The sequence below is a fragment of the Phyllostomus discolor genome, chromosome 8, assembly GCF_004126475.2.
Source record: "Phyllostomus discolor isolate MPI-MPIP mPhyDis1 chromosome 8, mPhyDis1.pri.v3, whole genome shotgun sequence".
NCBI classification, from domain to species: Eukaryota; Metazoa; Chordata; class Mammalia; order Chiroptera; family Phyllostomidae; genus Phyllostomus; species Phyllostomus discolor.
The window spans coordinates 61,290,923-61,314,199 of NC_040910.2; the positions used below are offsets into that span (position 1 = coordinate 61,290,923).

General features: G+C 54.1%; 1 protein-coding gene across 2 annotated transcripts; it reads left to right on the forward strand.

Moving 5' to 3' along the window:
• The first annotated feature begins 763 nt into the window (after positions 1–763).
• DRG2 (developmentally regulated GTP binding protein 2) lies at positions 764–21,965 on the forward strand. 2 transcript variants are annotated; one of them, XM_028534581.2, is made up of 13 exons: positions 764–955; positions 4,357–4,517; positions 10,056–10,145; positions 10,715–10,775; positions 12,211–12,301; positions 12,826–12,898; positions 13,028–13,118; positions 13,983–14,080; positions 14,488–14,564; positions 15,984–16,072; positions 16,881–16,939; positions 20,853–20,890; positions 21,237–21,965. In XM_028534581.2, exons 1-13 carry the CDS (start codon positions 892–894, stop codon positions 21,274–21,276), a joined length of 1,032 nt encoding a protein of 343 aa, XP_028390382.1. In that variant the 5' UTR covers positions 764–891; the 3' UTR covers positions 21,277–21,965. The 2 variants fall into 2 exon arrangements, with proteins under 2 accessions (XP_028390382.1, XP_028390381.1); XM_028534580.2 differs by having other exon boundaries at positions 765–955; positions 20,853–20,906.
• Positions 21,966–23,277: the final 1,312 nt, after the last annotated feature.

The window sequence follows — 23,277 nt, forward strand, 5'->3', positions numbered from 1 at the left end:
GTTTAAGTCACCCGGTGTGTGGTATTTTGTTACATTGGCCTGAGCAGACTAAGACAACTCCTAACACCACAGCATTCTCCTACAATCATCATACCAGGAAAAATAGGAATTACTCCGTAATATCCAATATCCTATCCAAAGTCAAAACTTCCTCAATTGTCCTCAGAATGTCTTTTTATAGCTGCTTTTAAATTTTCACCCGGAATCTAGGCAAGGTACACACATTATATTTAACAACTTGTAATCTCCAGTTCCCCTGACCTTTCTCCCATCATTTACATTTTTGAAGAGCTCGGGCCATTTGTCTTAGAAAATGAACCACTTTCTAGATTTGTCTAATGTTTCCTCGTGTTTAAACCAAGATGCAGTATTTTCTGGCAAGAATTCACACGGATATTGTCTATATACTGCAGCATATCAAGAGGTATCTGATGACAGTAAGGCTAGGTTGAACACTCGGTCGATGTGGTAATGGGGACTCACTTTTAACCTGCATGTAAAGTAAAAGCCACTAGGCTTTCGGCTCTGTCAGCTACACTAGGGACTGCAGGTCAGGTTCATCACCGGAGGAAAACTGCTTCGGTACCTCTCAGGCTTAGCTTCTTCCCACGTGAGCACAGGACCACCGCAGCACTGCCCCGCCCCTGTCCGGCGTAGCCCCTTCCGGTCCATCGCTGCGGCCCCCGGCCCCGCCGGCCCAGATGGCGGAACCAATTGTGTCCGGCACTACGCTCGGCGTCGACCGCCCGGACTCTGAATCCCGGAGCGCCGGGCGCTGGGGGACGCCGTTAGCCGTGGGCTTCCGAGCACAGGGTGCTGGGCTGCCGCCGCCAGGCCGGAGTTTCGGGCTTCGCCGCTGTGTCTTTTGGTGCCCCCAGCTTAGCCGCGGCCATGGGGATCTTGGAGAAGATATCCGAGATCGAGAAGGAGATCGCTCGGACGCAGAAGAACAAGGGTGAGTGCCGGCCCGAAAGGGGCCTGCCTTTCTGCCCGACTCAGTATCCCTTACTGTTAAATGGGGAAGCAACTCCAGCGGCAGAGCTGGAGACAGCCCTAAGGTCGCGGAGAAGTGCCGGGGCAGTGCTGAGGTAGTCAGGGCCCGAGGAGAGCTGGTCAGTGCCCGGCCGGGTGGCAGAGAAGAGACCGAGCATTTCTCGAATGCCGGCTCACACGCAGGCGTCCAACCCAGAGTGGCAGGGCCAGGGTTGGAAGCCGGGCCTGCTGCTGGCGGGGCTTGAGGAGTTGGTGCTCTCTCCGTTTGTGCCTGGAAGTCCGGGAGGTGCTTTCCCAAAGATGAAACGTCACTCAGCAGCCGGGTGCCCCGAGGTAGAGTAGTGGAAGCAATCAGGGTTCGGGAGGCTGGCCGACCTGTTCTTGAACCCTGCCTCCACCACTTACCTGCTGTGAAACCCTGGAAAGTCACTTCACCTCTTTGAGCCTCGATGCTCTCATCTGCAAATGGGGATAATAATCCCTTGACCCGGCTTAACCCACAAACTGTGCAGAGCACTAGGCACTTGGTGAGGACTCCGTATTTAAAGTAAACCTCCCAACGTGATGAAAGCACATGATGAAGCATCGGACCAGGGCTTCAGATTGTAAGGGCTGGAGGAACTTAAGAGAGGTGAGGAGACAAGAATGGTGACGCCCAGGAAGGCTTCCAGGAGGAAGCTGGTAGAGGGAAGAGTATTTCAGGTCGGGAGCAAAGGCATGGGAGTCTTTGTGAGCATGATGTGTCCATGGGGCAGAGAGGAGAAAATTCTAGATCAGAAGGAAGTCTGGGAGCAATGGGGGATGAGATTGGCTGGGGTGTGTGAGGCCCAGGGCCTGGCCAGACCATCTGTGGGGTTGCAGGAGCAAGAAGCAAGGAATGCTAGGTGGCTAATCTCTGTCCTCCCTTGTCTCCAGTTAGTTCTGAAGGCTGAGGAGTTAAGTGGCTTCTATCATTCATTCATTCTGTAAATCTCTACTGAGCCCTACTGTGTGTGGTTGGAACAGTGAACAAACAAGCACTTCTCCACCTTCATGGAGCTGGCCTTCCAGCAGACAGCCTGTGAATCAGAAACTAAGTAAATAAGGTGATTCCAGATAGCAGTGCATTCTGTGAAGACAAACCAGGGCGCTGGGGCTGGGGGCTGGACATGATCAGAGGGGACCACCGTGAGGAGGAGACATTTGAGCTGAGACTAGAACTTTCACATGGAGCCAGTCATGCAGAAAGTTGGGGGAAGACTGTTCTGGCAGAGGGAACAGTCGGTGCAAAGGCCCAGGGCAGGAACACACTTGGTGTGTCTGAGATCCAGACAATCTTGGCCTGGAGAACTGTGAGAAAGGGAGCGAGCCGATCATGTAGGACCTTGCAGGTCATGGGAAAAGTCCAGGTTGTGTTCCAAGGGCAGTGGGAGCCAGTGGAGAGTGGTAAGCAGGGGAGACATGTTCTGCTTTCTTTTTAAAAGCTCCCTCTCTGGCTCCCCTGTGGAGCATCATCCACAGGACTCAAAGAAAGTAGCAGGCAAGCTAGAGACGCTACCACTTGGGCAGCAGTGAGAAGATAAAGGTGATTAAGACCTAGCCCTTCCCTTCACAGAGGTTTGGAATCTTTATGAGTTGGGATGACAGGAAGGACTGCATGAACCTGACTGTTGTTGAACCCATTCTTGACCAGTTCTCACTGCCACCAGTTCATTCATTCACTTGTTAAAACATTTCCTGAGCACTTGCCTTGTACCACATACCTGTGCAGGAAGCTGGGGGTACAACTGTGACCGTCTCAGTTCTTGTCCTATTAGAGGGAAGGGACTAAAGAAACAATATGGTTTCAAACAGTGATAAGAGCCATTCAGGCACTAACTAGGACTGTGAGGCAGAGTGGGGTCTAGGAAAAGGCGGGCTACTGTAGAGAGTAATAATAACCAATTTTTATTGGATGTTTACTGTTTGCTAGTCGTTGTTCTTAGTGCTTTATATAAGCCTTACAGAAAGTCCAGGGAAGTAGTTATTGTTAACATTCCTATTGTGCAGGCTAAAAAACTAATGCATAAGAAGATTAAGTAACTTATCCAAAGCAAAATGATTAGTGACTGCAGGGTGGGACTCCAACATGGGCTCTTAACCTCTGCATGACACTGTCTCCCAAGGCTGGATAGGGGAGGCCTCTTTGAAGAGGTGCCATCTGAATTGAGCCTTGAATGTTGAGAAGGAGAAAGCCCTGGAAAGAAAAAGTTGAAATGGAAGGAACAGCAAATGCAAAGGTTCTACGGCAGGAATGGAGTCAGCATATTCTTAAGTAACAAAGACAGCCACTGTGACAGGAATGTAGTAACTAAGCTCAAGAGTGGTAAGAGATGTTGGGGGCGTGGCCATGGACCAGGTCACCCAGGGCCCTGATTCTCAGTCTCAGCCACAGCCTCCTTTTGTAGCAAGATTTTGTAATACCGTCTTTACTGCCCTCAAATGTGATTCCCCACCAATAGTGAAAGTTTTGTATACAGAGAATTCGAAACATATCAATGTAATGCCCTGATGGTAATATAAAGGGGAAAAAAGAAGAAAGTAATTCATAATAAAAATACTGTGTATTTCATTCAGTACACAAATGTTGGATCATAGCCAGGATGTAACAAGTGGCAATGAAGCAGTGAGATGCTGGCACCTCTGGGTAGAATCTCTGGGGATGTGGCAGCCCCTGTGCAGATCAGGGCAGGCATGTTGTCATGGCGCCTCAGGTGCCCTTTGGGAGGCACCACTGTAGACGGTTAGGTAAAGTTTCAAGCAAAACGTTCTATTGTCTTCCATGAACATACATAGGAGTTGCATTCCTAAAATTATCAGCATTTAATCACACTGCAAAAAATGCCCTGTGTTTATGTGTAAAACAATGAGGTTACAGGCCCCTTGTGATTCTAACCCAGGTTTTCCCTCTGGAAGTCTTTGGGACATGAAGAATCATGTGGGACACAGGACAGTTTTTGACTGTGCTGGACTGACTTTCACCTTGTAGGGCAGTTGGCCTTCCTGGCCCCTGCCCAGTAGATGCCAGTGAGGACCTCGCCATGTAGCGACCATGGGAAATGTCCCTGGGAACTTCCAGGGTGCCCCCAGGGGAGTGGCACTGAGCCTGTTGAGAACCACTGACACGGAATCTCCAGGTCTCCACAAGGAGACTTTTATTCTGAGTGAAGCGAGAAGCCACAGGGGAATTTTCAGCAGAGGAGAGTGTTTTTCTTTCCTCAGTTGACAATGACTGCCATTTAGTCCTGATGTTCCCGGCCAGCATGTGGTGGTGTGTGGCCCCGCCTGACCCATGGAGTTCAGATGCTTTGGACACTTACCTTCTTCCCACTCTTCGTCTTTCAGCCACTGAGTACCACCTGGGCTTGCTGAAAGCAAAACTTGCCAAGTATCGGGCCCAGCTCCTAGAACCGTCCAAATCGGCCTCATCCAAAGGAGAGGGCTTCGACGTCATGAAGTCAGGTGACGCCCGAGTGGCGCTGATTGGATTTCCCTCTGTGGGTAAGGTCAGTGATGGTCACCTCGGGCCTTGGGGAGGAAGGCAGGTTGTCTCCTTTCAAACAGGACAGCGACTCTTCTGAGAGAGAACCTAGCCTCCGCCACAATCAGGTCCCACCCCTGCATCATCCTAACATGGAAAACATTCTTTTTAAAATCATTTTATTTTGTTTTTTTTATTTTAGAGGGGGAGGGAGGGAGAAAGAGAGGAAGAGAAACATCGATGCTAGAGAGAAACATTGATTGGTTGCCTTCCGTATGTGCCTTGACTAGGGACTGAACTGCCACCCAGGCATGTGCCCCAAACCAGTGACCTTTTGGTTTGTGGGATGACGCCCAGCCAACTGAGCCACACCAGCAGAGGCTGGAGAACATTCTTTCCACTCTAGCAGAAGTGGCTGCACTCGGTCTCAGACCCTTTGTTGCGCACATTTAGTGAGTGTGCAGCAAGTGCCAGTTGCTGGAGAAACAGCACATGCCAGGAGGTAGGTCTGTCCCTGCCCACACAGAGCTCCCATCCCCGGGGAGCAAAGACAGGAAGCTAGTCGAGCATCAGGTGCATCAGGTGGGGACTGCTTTGGAAGGGCATGGATTGGGGGCTGGGGTCCTTCCATTTGTGTCAGGGGTCTGGGAAGGCTGCTCTGACAAGCAGATACTGGAGCCAAGGCATGAAGGAAGTGTGGGAGCTTGCAGAGCCCCAGGAAAAGGAACACCCCAGGTAGAGGGAGCAGTGAGTGGACAGGCCCATAAGTGGGAGCTTGCTCAGTATGGTCAAGGGGGCCAGGGTGGCTGGGTCTGAGTGAGCAGCAATGGGAGACACAGAGTAGTGGCTGGATGGCCTTGGAAGCCATCATACAACTTTGTTCTTGGGTGAAAAAAAGTGAGGTGGGAGCCACCAGAGTTTTCTAAAAGGTTTCTTCTGTAGGTGTCTTATTTAGGGTAAAATTCGTATTTAATTTTATGTGGGGAGCAAGATAAACATCACTGAAGGGTTTTGAACAGAAAAGGACTGACTGAACTGACTGACTTTCTTTAAAAATAAACTTTAAATTTTAAGAGTCATGTATTTACCAAAAAGACTGCAAAGCTAGTAGAGTTCCTGTATCCCCCACACCCAGTTTATGCCAATTTCCTTTGTTTTTCCTGCCCCAGGAGACTATAGTATGCTCAGTTTTCATGTTTCCTTGGGCTCTTCTTAGACCTGCCTTGATTTGATGACTTCGATAGTTTTGAGGAATGCTGGTTGGGGGTTTTGTAGAAAGCTCTTCCATTGGGGTTTGCCTGATATTTTTGTCATGCTTAGACTGTGGTGATGGCTTTTGGGGAGGAAGGCCACAAAGGGAAAGTGGCATTTTTATCCCATCATGTCAAGGTACATACTATCAACATAACTAATCTCATATGATGTTGCCCTTGATCACCTGGCTAAGGGAGTGTTTGTCAGGCTTCTCCACTGCAAACTCAGTGTTCCTCTCATGCTCACACTATCCTCGTAGAAGGGAATCACCACGTGCAGCCCGCACACGGGAATGGGGAGTTAGTTCTACCTCCTTGAGAGGGAGTAGCCACACAAATTATTCAGAAGTCTGTACAGGAGATTTGTCTCTTCTCTCCATTTTATTTAATCCTTTATTTATTTCAGTATGGACCTATGGGGATTTATTCTAGACTTTGGGCTCTAACATCAGACTGTGTTATTTTGTTACTCAGATTGTTCTAGTTTCCGAGCCATTGCAGTTGGCTCTTAGACATACTGCTGTTGTGTTTTTTCAGTACTTTCGTACTTTCTGATATCGGAAGATATTTCAGGCTCATTTGTCTATCTCCTGCCCCAGTCCTGGAATTGATCATTTTTCCAAGGAGCCTTGGTCCCTTTTATTGGAGAGTGGTCTTTAGAAACCCAGGTCGGGGAGCTGACTCGTTTTGTAACAGAATCACTCTGGCTCTGTGCGAGGATGATAGGTTGGGACAAGGCCGGAAGCAGGGAGGCTGATGGAGAGGCTGCTCACGTATAAGCTGAGTGAGCAGTGACCGGGTGGCTTGGGCCAGGTGCTGGTAGAACAGCTTTTGAATCAGTTCAGCTAAAAAATGTACTGAACCCATTACTCTGGGCCACACAGAGAAGAAGTTGGTAACAGCCACCATTTCTTGAGTGCTTGTTGTAGCCTGGAGAGTCCACTTTGCTTTGCAAGCGTTTGGTTTTTTTTTCCCTCTGCCTGTATAATTGGGTGTGTGTATTGTGGGGGTTGGGGCTGGATGTGCCTTCTGACTCCGCACATACACAGCGCACATGGGGTCACACCTGCATTTGCCACTGGCACTTTCACTTCACCGAGGACATCCGTCGTGTTCATATTAACACATTAGAATTACCTCGTCTCTTGACAACTGCCTAAAGTGCCATGCTGTGGCTCTGTGATCAGGCCTGTTACCCACCTCCCCTGCTGCTGGCAGCTAGGTGTCCAGGCTTCTGTTCAAGCATGCAGCGCTGCAGAGACTGTTTTGTGCTTGAAGGTCTGTGCACTGCGGCTTGTATTTCTAGAGGACGTGCCCAGTGGCTCAGAGCTTTGGGTTTTTAAAGCAGCCATCAGCCTTACTAATTACCCACCAAGGAGACTCCAGCTGACTGCATCTGGGGCAGGTGGAAGTGTTTCCTAGTGTACCCACTGGACACAGTGCTGTGTCCTGGTGGGGTTCTGGGTGCTGGGCTGGGTGCCAGGCCGACTGGGACAGGCGTCTGCTTCAGAATCTGCAGAAAGGCTCCTTCCTGATGGCATCTGAGTGCTTTATAATCTTCAGGAACATACTTACCCCCGCTGGATTTTATTACCGGTAGCCAGCTGTATGCATTTCCTCCTGGTCCTCCCTCAGTGTGGACTCAGAAAGTGCAGTGCCATCTCAGTCATCATCTGAGCCAAGTAGTGTGGGACTGGGAAAGGTGCTGCAGATGAAAGTTAGGCTGAAAACCACCCCACAGCTCCTACGCCTCCAAGCCTTTTGCTGTTCATGTAACATATGCCTTTCAACCCTCCCATAAAATGTGAGCACCCATTTTACAGGCCTTTTTCTGGCCTGTACTCACATTCCTTTAGTGGTGGGGTGCTCATGACTCCCCAGTTTCACAAAAGCCAGATGGAGCTACCCAGGGGCTTCCTGCTTCAGCCCCTCCGAAGGAGCTGTAAGAGCTAGAGTCCCTCCAGCGGAGAGGGCAGGGCTTGCCCTGGCGTACCCTCTGTGGCTGAATGCCCTGGCAGTCTTCAGTCCTGGAGTGGTTTCCAGGTCCTCTGACTTTTTGATTCTTTCTCATTCTTCCCAATTCTGGGTAATAAAAATTTCCAAGTATGCAGAAGAGGTGAAAGGACAGGTATGATGTGCCCTCTCTTAGATGCACCACTGAGGGACATTTCGCCTCATTGCTGTCTCTATGTATGTGTGTGTTGGGGCAGGGTGGGGGTTGTTTGACTGAACCATCCAGGAGTAAATTACAGGTGTCATACTTCATGTACCTACAGCCCTAAATATTGAAGCTTGTATCTCCAACAAACAAGAACATTTTGCTTCTTAGCCACAAACTGGTAGAGCACACCAAATAATATTGATAGTAATACAGTAATCATCTAATGCCCAGACTACATTCTGATTTCAGCAGTTAACCCAAAACGACATCTGTGATTGGTGTGTCCAAGCTAGGGTCTGTTCTAGACCACACGGAGCCTGTGTGTGTTGTCACTACAGCTCCTTTCATCTCGAATAGCCCCTTTTGTCATGACCCTGACTCGCCAAAGAGACCAGACCAGTTGTCCTACAGAAAGGCCATGCTCCAGAGAGGCCTGCTTCTCCCTCGTGGCGTGCTTTAGCTTGTATGTCTGCTTATATACTTCCTGTGACCGGAGACCGGGGGCTGTGTCACCCAGGCTCCAGGTGGTGGGTGGTGGATGCCTCACTTGGCACCATGCCAGCACACCCAAGCAAGTGCTGCTGTGGTACTCACAGAAATCAGGCCTGTCTGCCTCCTTTCAGTGCCTACAGCACCAGTGAATGGTCCTGGTCCAGGGATTTTTGTTAGTGGTTGTGAATAACAGTTCTCTAGTTCTCTTACCCGTCTGCACTGGTTAGCTGATGGTCCCTGTGAAGTAGCCCTTTGTCTCATCACAGGACTGTTTGGTTGCTCTGAAAAAGGTCACCTGGAAAGACAGGGCAAATGCTTACATGTTGCCTTTAAATGACCCAGCAAGGTGTTGAGCTCACAGTTGTCCCACAGGTGACAAGTGAGGAGTTCCAGGCTCTAACTCTTCAGGTATCATTATGGGCTCATTAGCTTTCACCTTTTCTTCTGATTTCACTTTGCAGTCTGCCACAGACTTTTACCCTAAGTGAGATGCCTAGACTGGGAGATGCCACTCTCGTTTTCCAGGCTGGGGCCATGGGGCCAGATCCCACTGCCCTGCTGGGAATCCCGGCTGTCTGGCCATGGGAGGACCCAGCCTGGCCTGCAGAGGCCAGACAGGGTCAGGGGTGTCCTCCAGAGGCCCTTGCTCTACCGCCCCAGGGCAGAGAGTTTCTGGATTTGAGGCCTGTGTTCTCCTTGCGTGCTGCCTTCTAGATTTCATTTTCAGGGTGTGTGAGTGAGGTGTGCCGCCAGCCTTCCTGCCTGCCAGTGAGGGGCATAGTCCAGAGCACCAGCCCTGGATCTAGGCGGCACCATCCCAGTCAAAACTACACCCTGGGGTTCTTTCTTTCAGGTACCCTGCTGACTAGGTGGGCTTGAGGCCAGGGCAGATTTCTTTTCCTCCTGGTGCTGCCCACAGCTTTGCTTGCCCCTGGGCCACAGCGTCCAGTGCTGTAGTCTTGCTGTACCCCGGACTCAGTGCACCACAAGCCATATCATCTCATCCTGTTCCACACAGCCCCTTGGGAGAGGGACTGGGCAGATGCCCGCTCCACATAGGAGGACTCTGAAGCTTAGAGGATGAAGTTTTTTGCCCAGTCCCCCAGCAGAGGTGGGCTGCCAGGCCAGGTCTTTATCTCCTAGCCAAGCCCTAGCCCCATTCCCACAGTGAACCCTCTCAGGAGCGTTCCCACCAGGCCCTTCCTAGCCTGCCTCTCCCCTCCCCCTAACACCTCCTTCCACGACCTGGCTTTGAAGGTTATCATCTCCCTACACACCTCGCCTCTCCTAGGGTGAGCAGCAGCAGCTTTGAGTGCCATGGGGCTGCCACCTGCTGGAAGCTCTGTGGGGCCCAGGAAGGTCTGGAAGGTTTCTGTGCAGCTTGGGAAGGGCCCCTGAATGAAGTTGGGGAACACACCTAACGACCAGGTGCCTGTGTCCCCAAGACAGGTTTGAGGCCTGCGAGGGGAACCCAGCCTTCCTGGACAGGGCCTAAGGCAACTTTTCCCACTGTTGTTCTCTTCCCTGTCCCCCTCCTCACCCTCCCATCCCATCACCAAGCAGAGAGTGAGGAAAGGGTCTCCCTGCCGCCTGTGGCCTGGGGGTTCTCCAGGGAGACAGGACAAGACTCAGTGTCACAACCTTCTTTTTCTCCTAGTCCACCTTCTTGAGTCTGATGACCTCCACAGCCAGTGAAGCTGCATCCTATGAGTTCACAACCCTGACATGTATCCCTGGGGTCATTGAAGTAAGTTGAAGTTCGCTGGATCCCAGGAGGACGAGGGTATATGCTTGTGTTTTTGGTTGTGTGCAAGTATGTCCTGAGTGTGTGTCCCCTGAAGCCTGGATACCTCTGGGCATTCTGGCTGCTGAGACCCCAGAGATGCGTGGCCACCCTGCAGTGCTGACAAATTCCAGGGATCAGCCTGTGGGGGCCAGGTCTCCTGGTGCCCTTTATGCCCACTCCCCTGCCCCCCCATCTCAGGCCACCCACTGCTGCTGGGCTGGACCCCGCTGCCTGGAAGGCTTGGGAGCCCTGTGCTGCTGGCTTCCTATGGCCTTGAGCCTCTCACAGTGAAGCACTTTATTGTGAAAAGCTCTTGCAATCAGCGATGGGTATTGTGGGATTGTAAAAACTCTAGATCTAGTCTTCCCCCAGGTGGCTGCTCAGTTCCCAGTGGGGGATGAAGCCCAGACATGGCCCTAGAGGCCGACCCCCAGTTCCCAGCAGCCCCCAGCTGCCGGCTGTTGTCAGGGTCCTGGGCTCAGGCGGGGGCAGCCCATCCTCACCTCATTGCCCTCTCTTCTGCCTCCTAGTACAAAGGAGCCAACATCCAGCTCCTGGACCTCCCTGGAATCATTGAAGGTGCAGCACAAGGTACGAGCTGGGCACCTGGGGCCCACGTCCTCCCTCAGGGTGCAGGGAGCCCCACTGTTAAAATTGGGTGGGGCTCACAATCTCTCACACTGCTCAGTGCTCTGTACCTGGGAGCCCTAGCCCAGTACAGTCCCGAGAGACCCACCTTGAAGCCAAGGAAACAGGCAGTGAAAGGATTTGCCCAGGGTTACCCAGCTCACAGACAGGCTTGAACCCCACTTCTACTCCATGTGCTCCCCTGTGCCCTGCGAGGGTTGGATGCTTGTTAGCTGGCCATCTCAGACTGTGCTCCTGTTTTGTCCTTTGTTGTTTGGGGTTGGGGTTTTCTTTTTGTTTTGTTTTGTTTAAAATGAAAAACATTCCTGTGTCTTCTTGTGGCCAGTGGCTGCATGAAGCATTTACAGAGATGGTCACTAACTGGCAGTTGTCCAGCCCGTGCTAAGTGCCAGGCTCTGTGCTGACCATCAGCTCACTTAACCCTCCTATAGCCCAATAACCCTGTGATTTAGGGAGTGTATCACTGTTATTTTTCATAGCCAGGAGGAGCCCAGAGGGGCAGAAAGTTCAAGGATCTGCCTTAAGTGATGATGTATTCTGTTCAGTGATGGAGCTGGGCTGGGCTTCCTCTTTGGGGGCCCAGTGCCTCCCTGCCAGGGACCTTCCTGTGCCCTACTGCCTATTGCATGGAGGTCCTGCCTGTTGAGCCAGGTGGGGGGTGGTGTTGGTTCCCACGCCATCCCAGTGGCACATTAGGGGCCTGCAGGGGCCTGCCACCTGTGGGGAACGTTCACAGGCTAGAGGCAGCTGGGTGGCAGGTGTTGCCTGTCGGACCCCTCATTCTCAGGTCAGAGATCTGGGTAGACCCTGGCACTCCAGTTCTGGCCCCCAGCCTTGCCTGACATTAGCAAGGTACCTGACCCCTCTAGTCATCTGATAATAGTGGAGCCTGGCCCTTGTGTGATAGTCCCTGAAGCACTTCCACCTGTTCTGTCTCCTGGGGCCCTGAAGCCCAGTGGGTGCTCTGTCACCCTTTCAAGAAAGGGCAGATAGTTTCAATTCCTAGCATTACTGGCTTTGTGTTCTTGGGCAAATGATGGGGTATCTCTAAGCCAAGCCTCAGCTTTCTTATCTGTGAAGTTGGCATGATGAAGCACTGGGCATCCAGGGTAGTTTTAAGGGTCGGGTGAAAAAGTGCTCACGAAGCACTTAGCACAGGACCACCACCACCCTGAGGTGGCGATGTCACTGTCCTTCTAAAGCAAGTCTCCATGAGTAAGATCACGCCTAGATTAACAAAATGCCAAAGGAATCATAGCCTTGGAGGAGGCACGTGGCAGGTCTGTGAGGCGCAAGAATCTGAGGTGCTATGGGCTGGGTGGAGTCATATGGGTCTTGCTCCTGTCCCTGTGTGACCGTGTCCCTTCTGCCTGTCCAGGGAAAGGCCGTGGCCGGCAGGTGATCGCTGTCGCACGCACAGCTGACGTCGTCATCATGATGCTAGATGCTACCAAGGGAGAGGTGCAGAGGTCCGCGGGATGGGGTAGGGGGGCAGGCTCTGGGCTCCAGCAGATGTGTCCTAGAGCCCATGGTGGACAGAATGATGCTTGGCCCTGTTGCGTGGGAGTAGTGGCAGGATTGTCCACAGGCTAAACCCATAGCACTGGGTCTGATGCATCCGCTCCAAGAGGCTTACATCCAGCGTGGAGGCTGGCAGAAGCTCGTAGCAGGAGCTCCCTGGCAGCACTGGAGGTCTAAGGCCACAGGAGTGTGGCCTGGCTCTGGCTCCTGCCTACAGGGCCCAGTGCCCCAGGCATTGCCCCAAACCTGCCTGGAGCCCAGCCCCAAGCAACAGAAGCTTGTTCATGCCCAGCCAGTTGCCCCTGGACTAGGTAAAGGGTCCAGAGGCTCCCCTGCAGCTCTGGGTTGTTGGGAAGGAATGTTCCAGGTTGCTAGGGGTAGTTAGAGGAAGGTGGCATGGGTTTCCTGTGTGGCAGGAGGCTATGCAGACTGCCCCTGAGCCCCTGTGAAGGCCATGGGGGGCTCTTCCCAGGTCTTTGCTGGAGAAGGAGCTGGAGTCGGTGGGCATCCGCCTCAACAAGCACAAGCCTAACATCTACTTCAAGGTGAGGCCCCTGTCACCTGCAGGCTGCAGTGTGGGGGATTCTGGACTGGGTCAGCCTGTAGCTAAGGCACATGGGGCAGTTGCAGCTGGCCCTTCATCAACAGGTCTCCCTTCCCCTCTCCTCCTCCAGCCCAAGAAGGGTGGTGGCATCTCTTTTAATTCGACCGTGACACTGACCCAGTGTTCAGAGAAGCTGGTGCAGCTGATCCTGCATGAGTACAGTATCCTTAATGAATGGGTGGTGAGGGGTGCCCAGAGCCTCCAGGGCATGGGAGAGACTCCAGAAACCGCCCTTTTGCCCCAGGAACAGCAGGCCTCCCGGCCCCTGGAGCAGGCGGTGAGAGAGCTGCAGCAGCAGCATGGCACGAGGGGCTCCCGACCCCTTTGTCTGTGTGCTCTCCAAGTGGAGGCTTACCAGACTATAGCCTGGCTTGTGCCCAGCAGTGGCTTCCTGGCTCCTCGCCAATTACAAGATGTTATGGTGGCTGGTCACATCTGGAAGGAAGACGAGATGGCAAGGGAAATAGCCCCTGGGGCCCAGGGCCCCCTAGTCTAGAGAAGCCTCTGCACACACCACTAAAGTATTGTCAGGGGCCAGGTGGGTTCTGGGGCTCCACAGGTCAGGGTAGGGCTTCTGAGCTCGGCATTGGGAGAACTCACAGTGAGATAGGGCACCTAAGGAGGTGGTGAGGCCCTTGTCCCTGGTGGTGTGTAAGCAGAGGCAAGATGGCACCCAGGGGAGACTTCTGCATGTGCGGGGTGGTGGGTGAGACTAGAGCTTTCAGACAGCACTCCTCTGAAACCTGGGTGTCCACTGAGTTGCTTGGGATTCTGGCAAATAGGTTTTCTTGCCTAACAACAAAGATTTAAACTGTTGATTGAAACTTTTACATATTGTGGCTGCTTTTGAAAAATAAAATGAGGGTCTCCTCAAACTTTAAAATCTTGTAAAACCTTGCAAGTGGATGAGGTCCCTTTAATGTCCCTTTAAGCCAGTGCACTTCCTGATGGGCTGTTCTGGGCCCTGACAGAGAGGGCACGAGGGGCTGCTAGTGCACAGGTTGCCCTTAATCTGAGTCCCACAGAGATCTTCAACGCAGAGGTGCTCTTCCGAGAGGACTGCTCCCCAGACGAGTTCATTGACGTGATTGTGGGCAACCGGGTGTACATGCCCTGCTTATATGTAAGTGGCACAGGTCCCTACCCCACGCCCTGTGGGAGGGGAGCCTTCACCCTGGGCCCCCTTGACCCAGATAGGAGACAGGCCCCTTTGAGGAACAGAAAGAGCCCGCAACTGTCTTCTCCACCCTCATCTCCCCTCTACCCTAGCAGCTCCTTGAGTCTTATAGACGTGTCTCACTTGATACTAGGGTTCTAGCCCAGCCTTTTGAGGGCGCTGGCAGCTCAGGCCCCTTCCACCTTTCCCCATGATGGAGACAACAAGGGGAGGGAGGACACTTAGTGCCAGCCCCCGTGCCACAGTGTGCAGAGGGAGGGACTGCGGCAGGACTGTGGCTGTTTGGGGGCCCTTGTCCTGGGCTCCTTTGTTCTGTTTCTTCCCCAGCACCCTCTTCCACCTTTGAATCCCAGGTTTATAACAAAATCGACCAGATCTCAATGGAAGAAGTGGATCGCCTGGCCCGGAAACCCAACAGCGTGGTCATCAGGTGAGGCCTTTTCCTGTGTGTGAGCTTGTCTGTGCAGCCTCCATGGCATGGCTCAGGGCAGAGGCAGCCCTCCCAGTTGCTGGGCGCCTTGGCTCAGTCCCACCCTGAGTTGACATGGACAGTGTCGGTTATGTGGGGCGGACTCTGGTTAAAGAAACTGAAGGCTAATGTCCATCGAGGCGAATGGTTAAGAATGGTGAATAGGTTTCATAAGTTAGTGGTTAAACTCAGTCTCCCAGAAGGCACTGGGGTGTAAGCCAGCACTGCTGGCACTGTGGACAGTGTGGCCCTATCAGTGCAGAGCAAAGGAAAAGGGAGCTGAAGTCATCAGGTGGGCAGAGCAACCCTTGACCACCTGCTCCCTGTCCACATGGGTGGGTTTTGGAGCCACATGTACCCTGGCTGGTGTGACTTCCCATCATCACTGTGGGGCTCCTCTTTTGAGGCATGCCGACTGCGTCCCACTTTGCTGGTTTCCCAGCTCAAATCAAGCACCCTGCAGCTTCACAATAGGGCTCAGCTTACAGGGAGGAAGGCTTACCTTTTCTATATCTCCACCCCCAAGATACTCACCTTACTTGGGGGCCTAGCTGCTGAGTTCTGGCAATTTTCATTGACCTTGACCTTGCAAGCAAGGGGAGAACTAGGGGAGAGCAAGCAAGAGGAAGGTGCTTAAGGACCAGGTGGGGGCGACCTGTGCCAATGATCAATGAGGGTCCTGGATGCAAGCACAAGGACCTTTCCTGGGCATTGCCAGCTGCCCTGAGGGTAGCAGAGAGCCATCGTCCCTCCTGTAGGACAGCCTCAGCCCCTCCTCCTGTCACACCCCAGGCTCCCTGCAGGGACCTCCTGTGGACACACCCATCTTTGGAGGGTGAGAGCGCATTTATCTGCTTGTTGTGCTCAAAATGGCTCCGTGGAGGTTGGCACCCGCCCAAGGCAAGACAGCTGGGGAGGGTCAGCAGCCAGCTACCCCCCCCCCCCCCCCGCCATGTCACCACAGTCCCTCTCAGGAGGGGGCAAACCCCAGATTGTCATGCCTTGCCCCTGATCCCATCACAGCCCCACACCAGCCCCCACACAGCAGGTGCCAGGAGAGGAGAACTGCCTCCAGGCATCCCTGTCAACTACACTTGCCATGTGCCCTGCACAGAGGGCAGTGGTGACCCCTAGGAGACATGGCTGAGCTCTGTGGGGCATGACCGCAAGGGCTGGCTAGAGACCTTGGCTGCTGAAGTGTCACGCTGCTGTCAGAACTATAGGCTTGGCTCCCGACAGGCTCCAGCTGGGCCATGTTGGCCTTGGTGCCTGCGCCCAGCCAGATGGAGGTTGTCCTCTGCTGCAGTGGGGAAACAGAGATCCCTCCCTGGCCTCTGAACCCAGGGGCCTCCTCTGACTGGCCACCTTCCTCCCCGGCAGCTGTGGTATGAAGCTGAACCTGGACTACTTGCTAGAGATGCTTTGGGAGTACTTGGCCCTGACCTGCATCTACACCAAGAAGAGAGGACGTGAGTCGGGCAGCCTGTAGCCCAAGAAACAACTGAGCCTCACCCTCTGCCAGGGCCACCATGTTCTGCACGTGGTGCCCAAAGGTCTAGTGCCCCAGCCCATCTTGTCTTGCACACGTCTCCGCTTTGTCCCTATTCAGAACTGACCCTGGCCTCTACCTCAACTGGGAGAGGCCTCAGCCTGAGTCCTGTGGCAAAGAATGACAAGCTCTGGGTCTCCTGGTTTTGAGGGTGCCCTGAGGGGCAAGGGTGGGGGGCAGTGGGATAGACACTGCTCTGGAGTTCCCCACCAGCTACAGCAGTAACCTCTGCTCCTGATGTCCCCTCACTGTGGCTGGCCCCATTTCAGGACTTTAGGTCACCGAATGCACAAGAGCCTTTTCCATATCTCCACCCCCAAGATACACACCTTACTTGGGGGACTAGCTGCTGAATTCGGGCAATTTTCATTGACCTTGACCTTGCAAGCAAGAGGAGAGCTATGGCTGCCCATGATTGGATGCCAACAGTTGTCACACCTCACCAGTGCTTTCCAGATGCTCCCTCTGGCTCTCCTCAGCTGGGGCTCTCATGACTGACTGGGTTGCAGGCAGTTTGAACCCTGGACTTGTATTTGCTTTGATTTTCCATGTTAAGGTCAAGGTTGTAGAAGACTGCATGGGGATCTACAAAGGGGGTGTGCTGAATAAGGGCTAGGGAGGCTAGCCCAAGGCTGGGGATGGGAAGGGCCTTTGTTGTCAGTGGAAAGGAACCACAGAGCATGGGCAATGACCACGGCTCACACCCACTCCCATCCCTATCTGTGCAGAGAGGCCGGACTTCTCAGATGCCATCATTCTCCGGAAAGGGGCCTCCGTGGAGCATGTGGTGAGTCGGCGAGACCTGCCTGGATAAGGGATCAGGGAGCACCCTCCGTCTCCTCTAGGGATGGGGCCTGCCTGAAGCTCTCCTGGCCCTCAGCTGACTCTGAACAGCACATGCTGCATCAGCAGAGGGCCACGGCCCTGGCATTGGACCTGGGATGCGTCCCATCCCAACTACTCTTCCTAGCTGCATGTCAAGCCTCTGTTCTTTTCTGTGTAACGGGGTAGTGCTGCCCACCCACTGGTAGTTGGGGGTGGTGTTGAAGGAGGTCAAATGTGGAGAGACCTCAGCATACTGCCCGGTGCACAGTAAGTGTCCAGAAGCAGTGGTTCTTGCTGTCATGTCCTACCTCAGTGCTGTGGGCTCCTCAGAGCCTCTAAGACACTCTGTTGAGGGGAGCTCCTGCCCCTGTGGATTCCTGGATTCATTTCAAGGAGTGTCTCCTCATGCTGGCCTAGGACTCAGTTGCCACCTGCCATGCTAGTGGCCCCTGGCCTCTAGGTCTCCATCCTCCTCAGCACGGCCTGCCCTCCCTGCTCCCACATCCTGCCCTTGGCCTGGGTGTGGCTGTGAATGCTTTCTTCACCCCACACAATTTATTGAGCATCAACAAAGTAGACCCATTCCTGCCAGAACCAGAGCTAGGGTCCTTTGGGGTCCACAGATGCCAGACACCCAATGTCAGAGCTAAGCCATTATACCTAAAGGTGAGTGTAGGGAAGGAAAAGGATGGTGAGCAGGGACAGGTGCCTCCATCTACACAGAGAGGTCAGGGGCTCTTGGAGAAGGTGGCCTGAGGGGCTCTGGAGACCAGCAGGACCTGGCCGAGGAGGTGGCAGTAGGAGGAGCACCCTGATCCGCACCCGGGCAGAGGAGCAGGGCGTGCAGTGAGTCAGGGCTCTGGACCAAACCAGTGGATCAGGGAGAGGGAGGATGCGTTTCTGTGTCAGAGACACGAGGGTCCCCTCTCCCTGAATGTGTCCCTGCACAGTCTGGAGCGGGTGACACGAGAGCCAAGGTGATGCTTCGGGTCACATAGCCACCATCTTCAGCTTTTGTTTTCCTCTAGCTCAGTGATTTCTACCTTTTTCATCTCATGGTGCACATAAACTAATTACTATAATTCTGCACCCAAAAACATATTTGTGCCAATCTGACAAAAAAAACAAAATTTTTTAAAGATCTTATTTATTTTTATTTTATTTATTACAGAATTTATTTATTTTTAGACAGAGGGAAAGAAAGGGAGAGAGAAAGATATCAATGTGTGGTTGCCTCTCGTGTACTCCCTACTGGGGACCTGGCCTACAACCCAGGCATGTGCCCTGGCTAGGAATCAAACCACAGCCTTTTGGTTTGCAGTCCTGCACTCAATCCACTGAGCTAGCTACACCAGCCAGGGCTATTTTATTTATTTATCTTTACAGAGGGGAAAGGAAGGAGAAAGGGGGAGAATCATCGATAATTTGTCTCGTACACCCCCAACTGGGGACCTGGCCCACACCCCAGGCATGTGCTCTGACTGGGAATTGAACCAGTGACCTTTCAGTTTGTGGGATGAGGCCCAACCCACTGATGCACACCAGTGAGGGCAAAACAGGTATAGTTTTCAGTCATTCCCACTGGACGGCTATGGTTGTGCTGGCTGCTGTCACTTTTTTATTTGACAGTCTGAGGGAAAGAGGTCCGTGCCCCTGAGTAAATGGACATGTTTTAGGAATTCTTGCAGTGCATGGGTTGGAAGTCACTGCTCCAGCTCATGTCCTCTCAGGGTCCTTGGGCAGGTGGACCTACAGCCTGGCCCCAGTCGTTCTGGGCAGCCTGCTCACCCAGTGGAGGTGGCCATGGAGACCCACAACCTCCCTTCCACACCCCTTAGGTTGCTCCAAAGAACTCTGTGTGGGAGTCCCTGTGCCCTGGGCCTGTTTTGGAACCTGTGACTATAGTGCCTCCTGCTGGGCTCTGGTAGGCCATTGACACAGCTGCCCACAGGTGCTGGCCTTCCCTGCGGAGACCCTGCACTGTGTGTGGGCAGTTTCCTCAACCCTCTCAGTGCCTCAGCTGCTTGCCCGAGAGCATATGAGGTTCAGCCATACCTGAGGATCAGAGCAGGAAGCACCAGGGGCAGAAGGGTATTGTGGACAGTAGGGATACGGGTGCAAAGGCCCAAAGGCAGGAGCAAGCTGCTGAACGCCAGCTGTTTGCTCCCAGCCACCATGGAGTCCAAAACAGCAGGTGAGCTAGAGGTGTGGGGAGGGGCTTTGGAGGCCTTGCGCCTAAGCCTGGACTTTGACCCAGAGCTGCCTGCTCTTCATTCTTTACCCCCTCCTCTCTCACCTTCCCTCCTGGGACACCTACCTGTCCCAGGTGTCTGGATGCTGACAACAGAGACCCAAAGGAGAGGAATGACTTGGGTGTTGGAACGAGGCAGACCTGGGGCTGTTCCCAGGTCCCTGTACTGTCAGCCTCCCAGTGCCCCAGTGTTTGGGGCAGGGTTCGTAAGTGACCCTGTCCCCAGGGCCTCTGTAATGTGCCCTGCCCAGTCCCTGCTCTGTCTTCATTGAGCTGACAGAGGCCATGCCTGTGAGCAGCGTGACCTGTAAGCCTCAGAGGCAGAGGACATGTCAGGCTTTCCCAATCGCAAGGCACAGTGGACTCTGAAGAGCAAGAGTCTCCATCCCCAAATGCTGTGCTCTCCCGTGTTGAAACAAGGGCCTTGGAGGACCTTTTGTTCCTCCCAACTGCAAGGGACATGAGTGCAGCTCCTGCTGCTAGCACTGGACCTCAGTGTCAGATACACTAGGCCATGCTGGGGCCTCTGGCCAATGGGTGTGCACACGCCCCACCTGCTTCAGGTACACAGCAGCCAGTGCCCCCCCGGAGCTTACCGGCTCCCTGGAGAGCCATGTGACTGCGGGACTCTGCTTTGCCAACTGTGCCGGTGGGTTTAATTTCATTGTTGGGCAAGCTGAAGAAAACTTAAAATCCATCTGCAGGCTTGAGCTGACCTCTGGGCCACCAGATTTCGTTTTCTGGCCTAGAAATCAAGTGTTGGAGCTGCATGTGTGGGTGTCTGCTTGTCACTGGCAGCAGCACCCTCTCTGCCATGGCTTTGGCATCCTTGCTCACCCAGAGGATGCCTGGACCAGATGGCTCCTTGGGGAATGTTCTTGCAGGCCCCATGCCTACATCTGTCCACACAGATGCTGGGCTCAGGCATTGGGTCTCTGGCCAGCACCACTAAGGCTGTGGGCACGAGGGAGGAGAGGTGACGTTGCCCCATCTTATCCCTGCCCACCTCCACTGTGCCCACCCTGCACCCTGGGTCCACATTCTCAGGGGATGAGCTGGCTGCCCCTCCAAGGCCACTGCCTCTGGCCTCCTGAAAGTGCTGGGGTCCCCACGACCTTTGAGTCTATCTGGGAGTGCTAAAGGATGGGGACTGTCATGAGGTGGGGGTGGGTGGTGTGATGTGGCGGGGGCGGGGGGGCTGTTCCAAGTCACAGCTGTGGACAGGAGACCTGAGAGACCATGACCAGGCCTGGTGACCCCAGGCTGAGCTGGGGTGTCCTAAAAACATCCTTGCTCATCTGAAAGGGCATCTGTCAGGGCTGTTATTTGGACAAGGTGGGCAGAGGGCCGCTGATAGCAAGCCTGTCCAGCCCTTCATCCAGGGGCTGCAAGAACATTCCTAAGTGGGCCCCACAACCCTTAGGCAGACCCAGGGGTCTGAACATCAGGGCAGCCTGTGGTCATGACTGGGGCTGTGTGCGCAGCACATGGGGTTCTTGGGAAGGGGGCAGAGCTGTGGGAGCACCTCCCCTGGGGATGGCTGCCTCTTGGCATGCACCTGTGGTACCTGGTGGGGTTGGGTGGGGCCTCGTCTCACGGTCTGCCTCTCCTGCCCTCCCACTAGTGCCACCGCATCCACCGGTCGCTTGCCAGCCAGTTCAAGTACGCGCTGGTGTGGGTGAGTAGGCGAGAGGCGGGCTGGGGCTGTCCCCAACACTCCCTGCCCCTCTGTAGAGGGACCACGATGCCTGTGTGTCTGTCCCACTGCACACAGTGCTCATGCTGTCTCAGACTGGACACCGGCCTCTTGATCTTTAGGATCCAGAGATGATCTGACCACGGGGAGTCCTGCTGTCTGAGGCCTCTGGTGTTTGCCAGTGCTGGGATCTCCCACTTTAGACTCCGGCATTCACCCCTCCCCGCCTTCCTTCCGTGCTGACCAAGGCCATGTCTGATGGCCTTGGTCAGTACTGAAACTGATAGCCCTTCTGCCCTGTTCCCCACCCAGGGCACCAGCACCAAGTACAGCCCGCAGCGGGTGGGCCTGACCCACACCATGGAGCATGAAGATGTCATCCAGATTGTCAAGAAGTAGTGGCCAGGGCCAGGCCACCAAGCCACCCACCCTGTCTCCCTGGGGAGTTGGGTCCAGTGTGACACACTGAAGCCCAACAGGAAGAATACAAATATGTGTGTTCCAGGAAGGGGTCTCATAAGTCTCTGCTTTTTCCAGAAGTTTCTTCAGTAGGCAGATGATGAGTGTGTGAGACAGAGGGATGAGGCTGGGGGCTCAGGTTGGGCAGAGGGCATTTCCCATGAGACTAACCCCTGTGGTGGGGACTCAGCCCTGCTTGGGCACTGAGGGAGCAGGTTGCCCCTTTCCAGCCTGGGCCTAACACAGATGGCTTGCTCAGTGTAGGGTGGGGAGCTGGGCTTCACTGTAGGCTCACCTCAGCCTCTCCACCCCTGCAGCTTCTCCAGTTCTCCAGGAGGGGGCCTCCTGGGACAAAATCCCCCACCCCAGGGTGCCTGGGAATGGGGACTGGAGGTCAGTGGTTGTATAGGCCCAGCCCATGCCTTCCACAGTTTGATGGGTCCTGAAGTACCCCCCTCCTAGGCAGCCCATGCCCAGCACAAAATCCCAGACACTGGGGCTGGGGACTGGAGTTTGGATTTTCTATTTTCTCTATGCCCGCTGATCTTGGCTCTTGCTGAAATAAAGGATGAGAACAATTTCTGTTCAGAGTGAGGTCCATTCTGTAGTTTTCTGAACTGCCAGCTTTGGTCAGTGGGCAGCAATGAGATGTGACCAGAGAGTGGGTAGAGCTTGGGCTGTGGAGGACCTGGCTGAACTGTGGGGTGCGAGGGGGAATGTGGGGACATCCAGGACAGCTCATGCCCTGGAGGGTTGGTGAGGGGCCGAAGGTCCCAGATGTGGTACTTTCTGACAGCAGGCCTGATGGCCAAGGTGGGCAGCATCCCCAGAAGGCCCTTGTCCTTTGCACAGTGGTGGGGAGGTCCCCTGTGATTGCAGGGGAGCCAGTACATTTCTTGTTGCCTCAGAAGATGGGTGGAGGGGCCTTGGCATGGGACCAAGGAGTGGCAGCTGGTGCACATGGAGCCCCCACTGAGTTCCTGGGGCTATACAGCTCAGAAGTGTAGAGGTGGGGTTTGAACCACAGCCTGAGATGCCAGAGCCAAAGAGAAGGCTTCCTGGAGGAAGTGTGCCTTTTGGGGATGAATGGGGACAGGTTTTGGAGGCTGCCAGGCACTGGGCCTGCAGAAGTAGTGGAGAGCCCCCCTGGGGGTCTGTGGGCCAGGCAGGAGTATGGAGTGGGCCTGATGCCCAGCTCTCCAGGCTGTCCTTGGTTCCTCTGTCAGCTGCTCAGCCCCCTTTCCAGAGACAAAACAGGAATAATAGCGGTCATTAAATATACATGGGGGCCCCAGGCGGTAGGCGCATTGGGCTGGGCTTCCTTTCCCCCTCCCCTACAACACAGCTGCCCCATGGGGCTGGCCATGCTTCTGGGGCCAGCCACAGGACCTGCATTAGGCGGGATGCAGGCAGGGAGCAGGCCACGGGACCCAGGTAAGGAAGCCCTGGTCCTGGACCCTTGGGGTCTGCCTCAACCCCACACCCCAAGTTTGCAGGTGGGAAGCGGGAAGGGGCCTGTGAGGTCCCTCTCTGGGCCCCGGTTTCTTCATCTGTAAAATGGGCACAACAACATCCATGCGGTCCCCCTCTTGGCATCACCAAGGCAGGTGTGTGCTCAGGGGTTTAGCTCAGCTCCTTTCCCGGCTGCCCAAGGCCCAGGGGATGGTCACTGCTACTTCCTGCTGTACAGGTAGGGAAGGGCCCTAGGTTCACAAGGCATCCAAACCTGTCCCCAAGCTGGCTGACAAAGGGGAGGTGAGGACAGAGAACTGAGTGTCCTTGGGCAATGCAAACTCTGAGTGACAGTGTCAGAGGCTCCAGCCACTGGACCACTATATTTTTCACTGTGACTGGACTTGTTTCCTAGGCTTGGTCTGTGTTCATGCATCAGGGT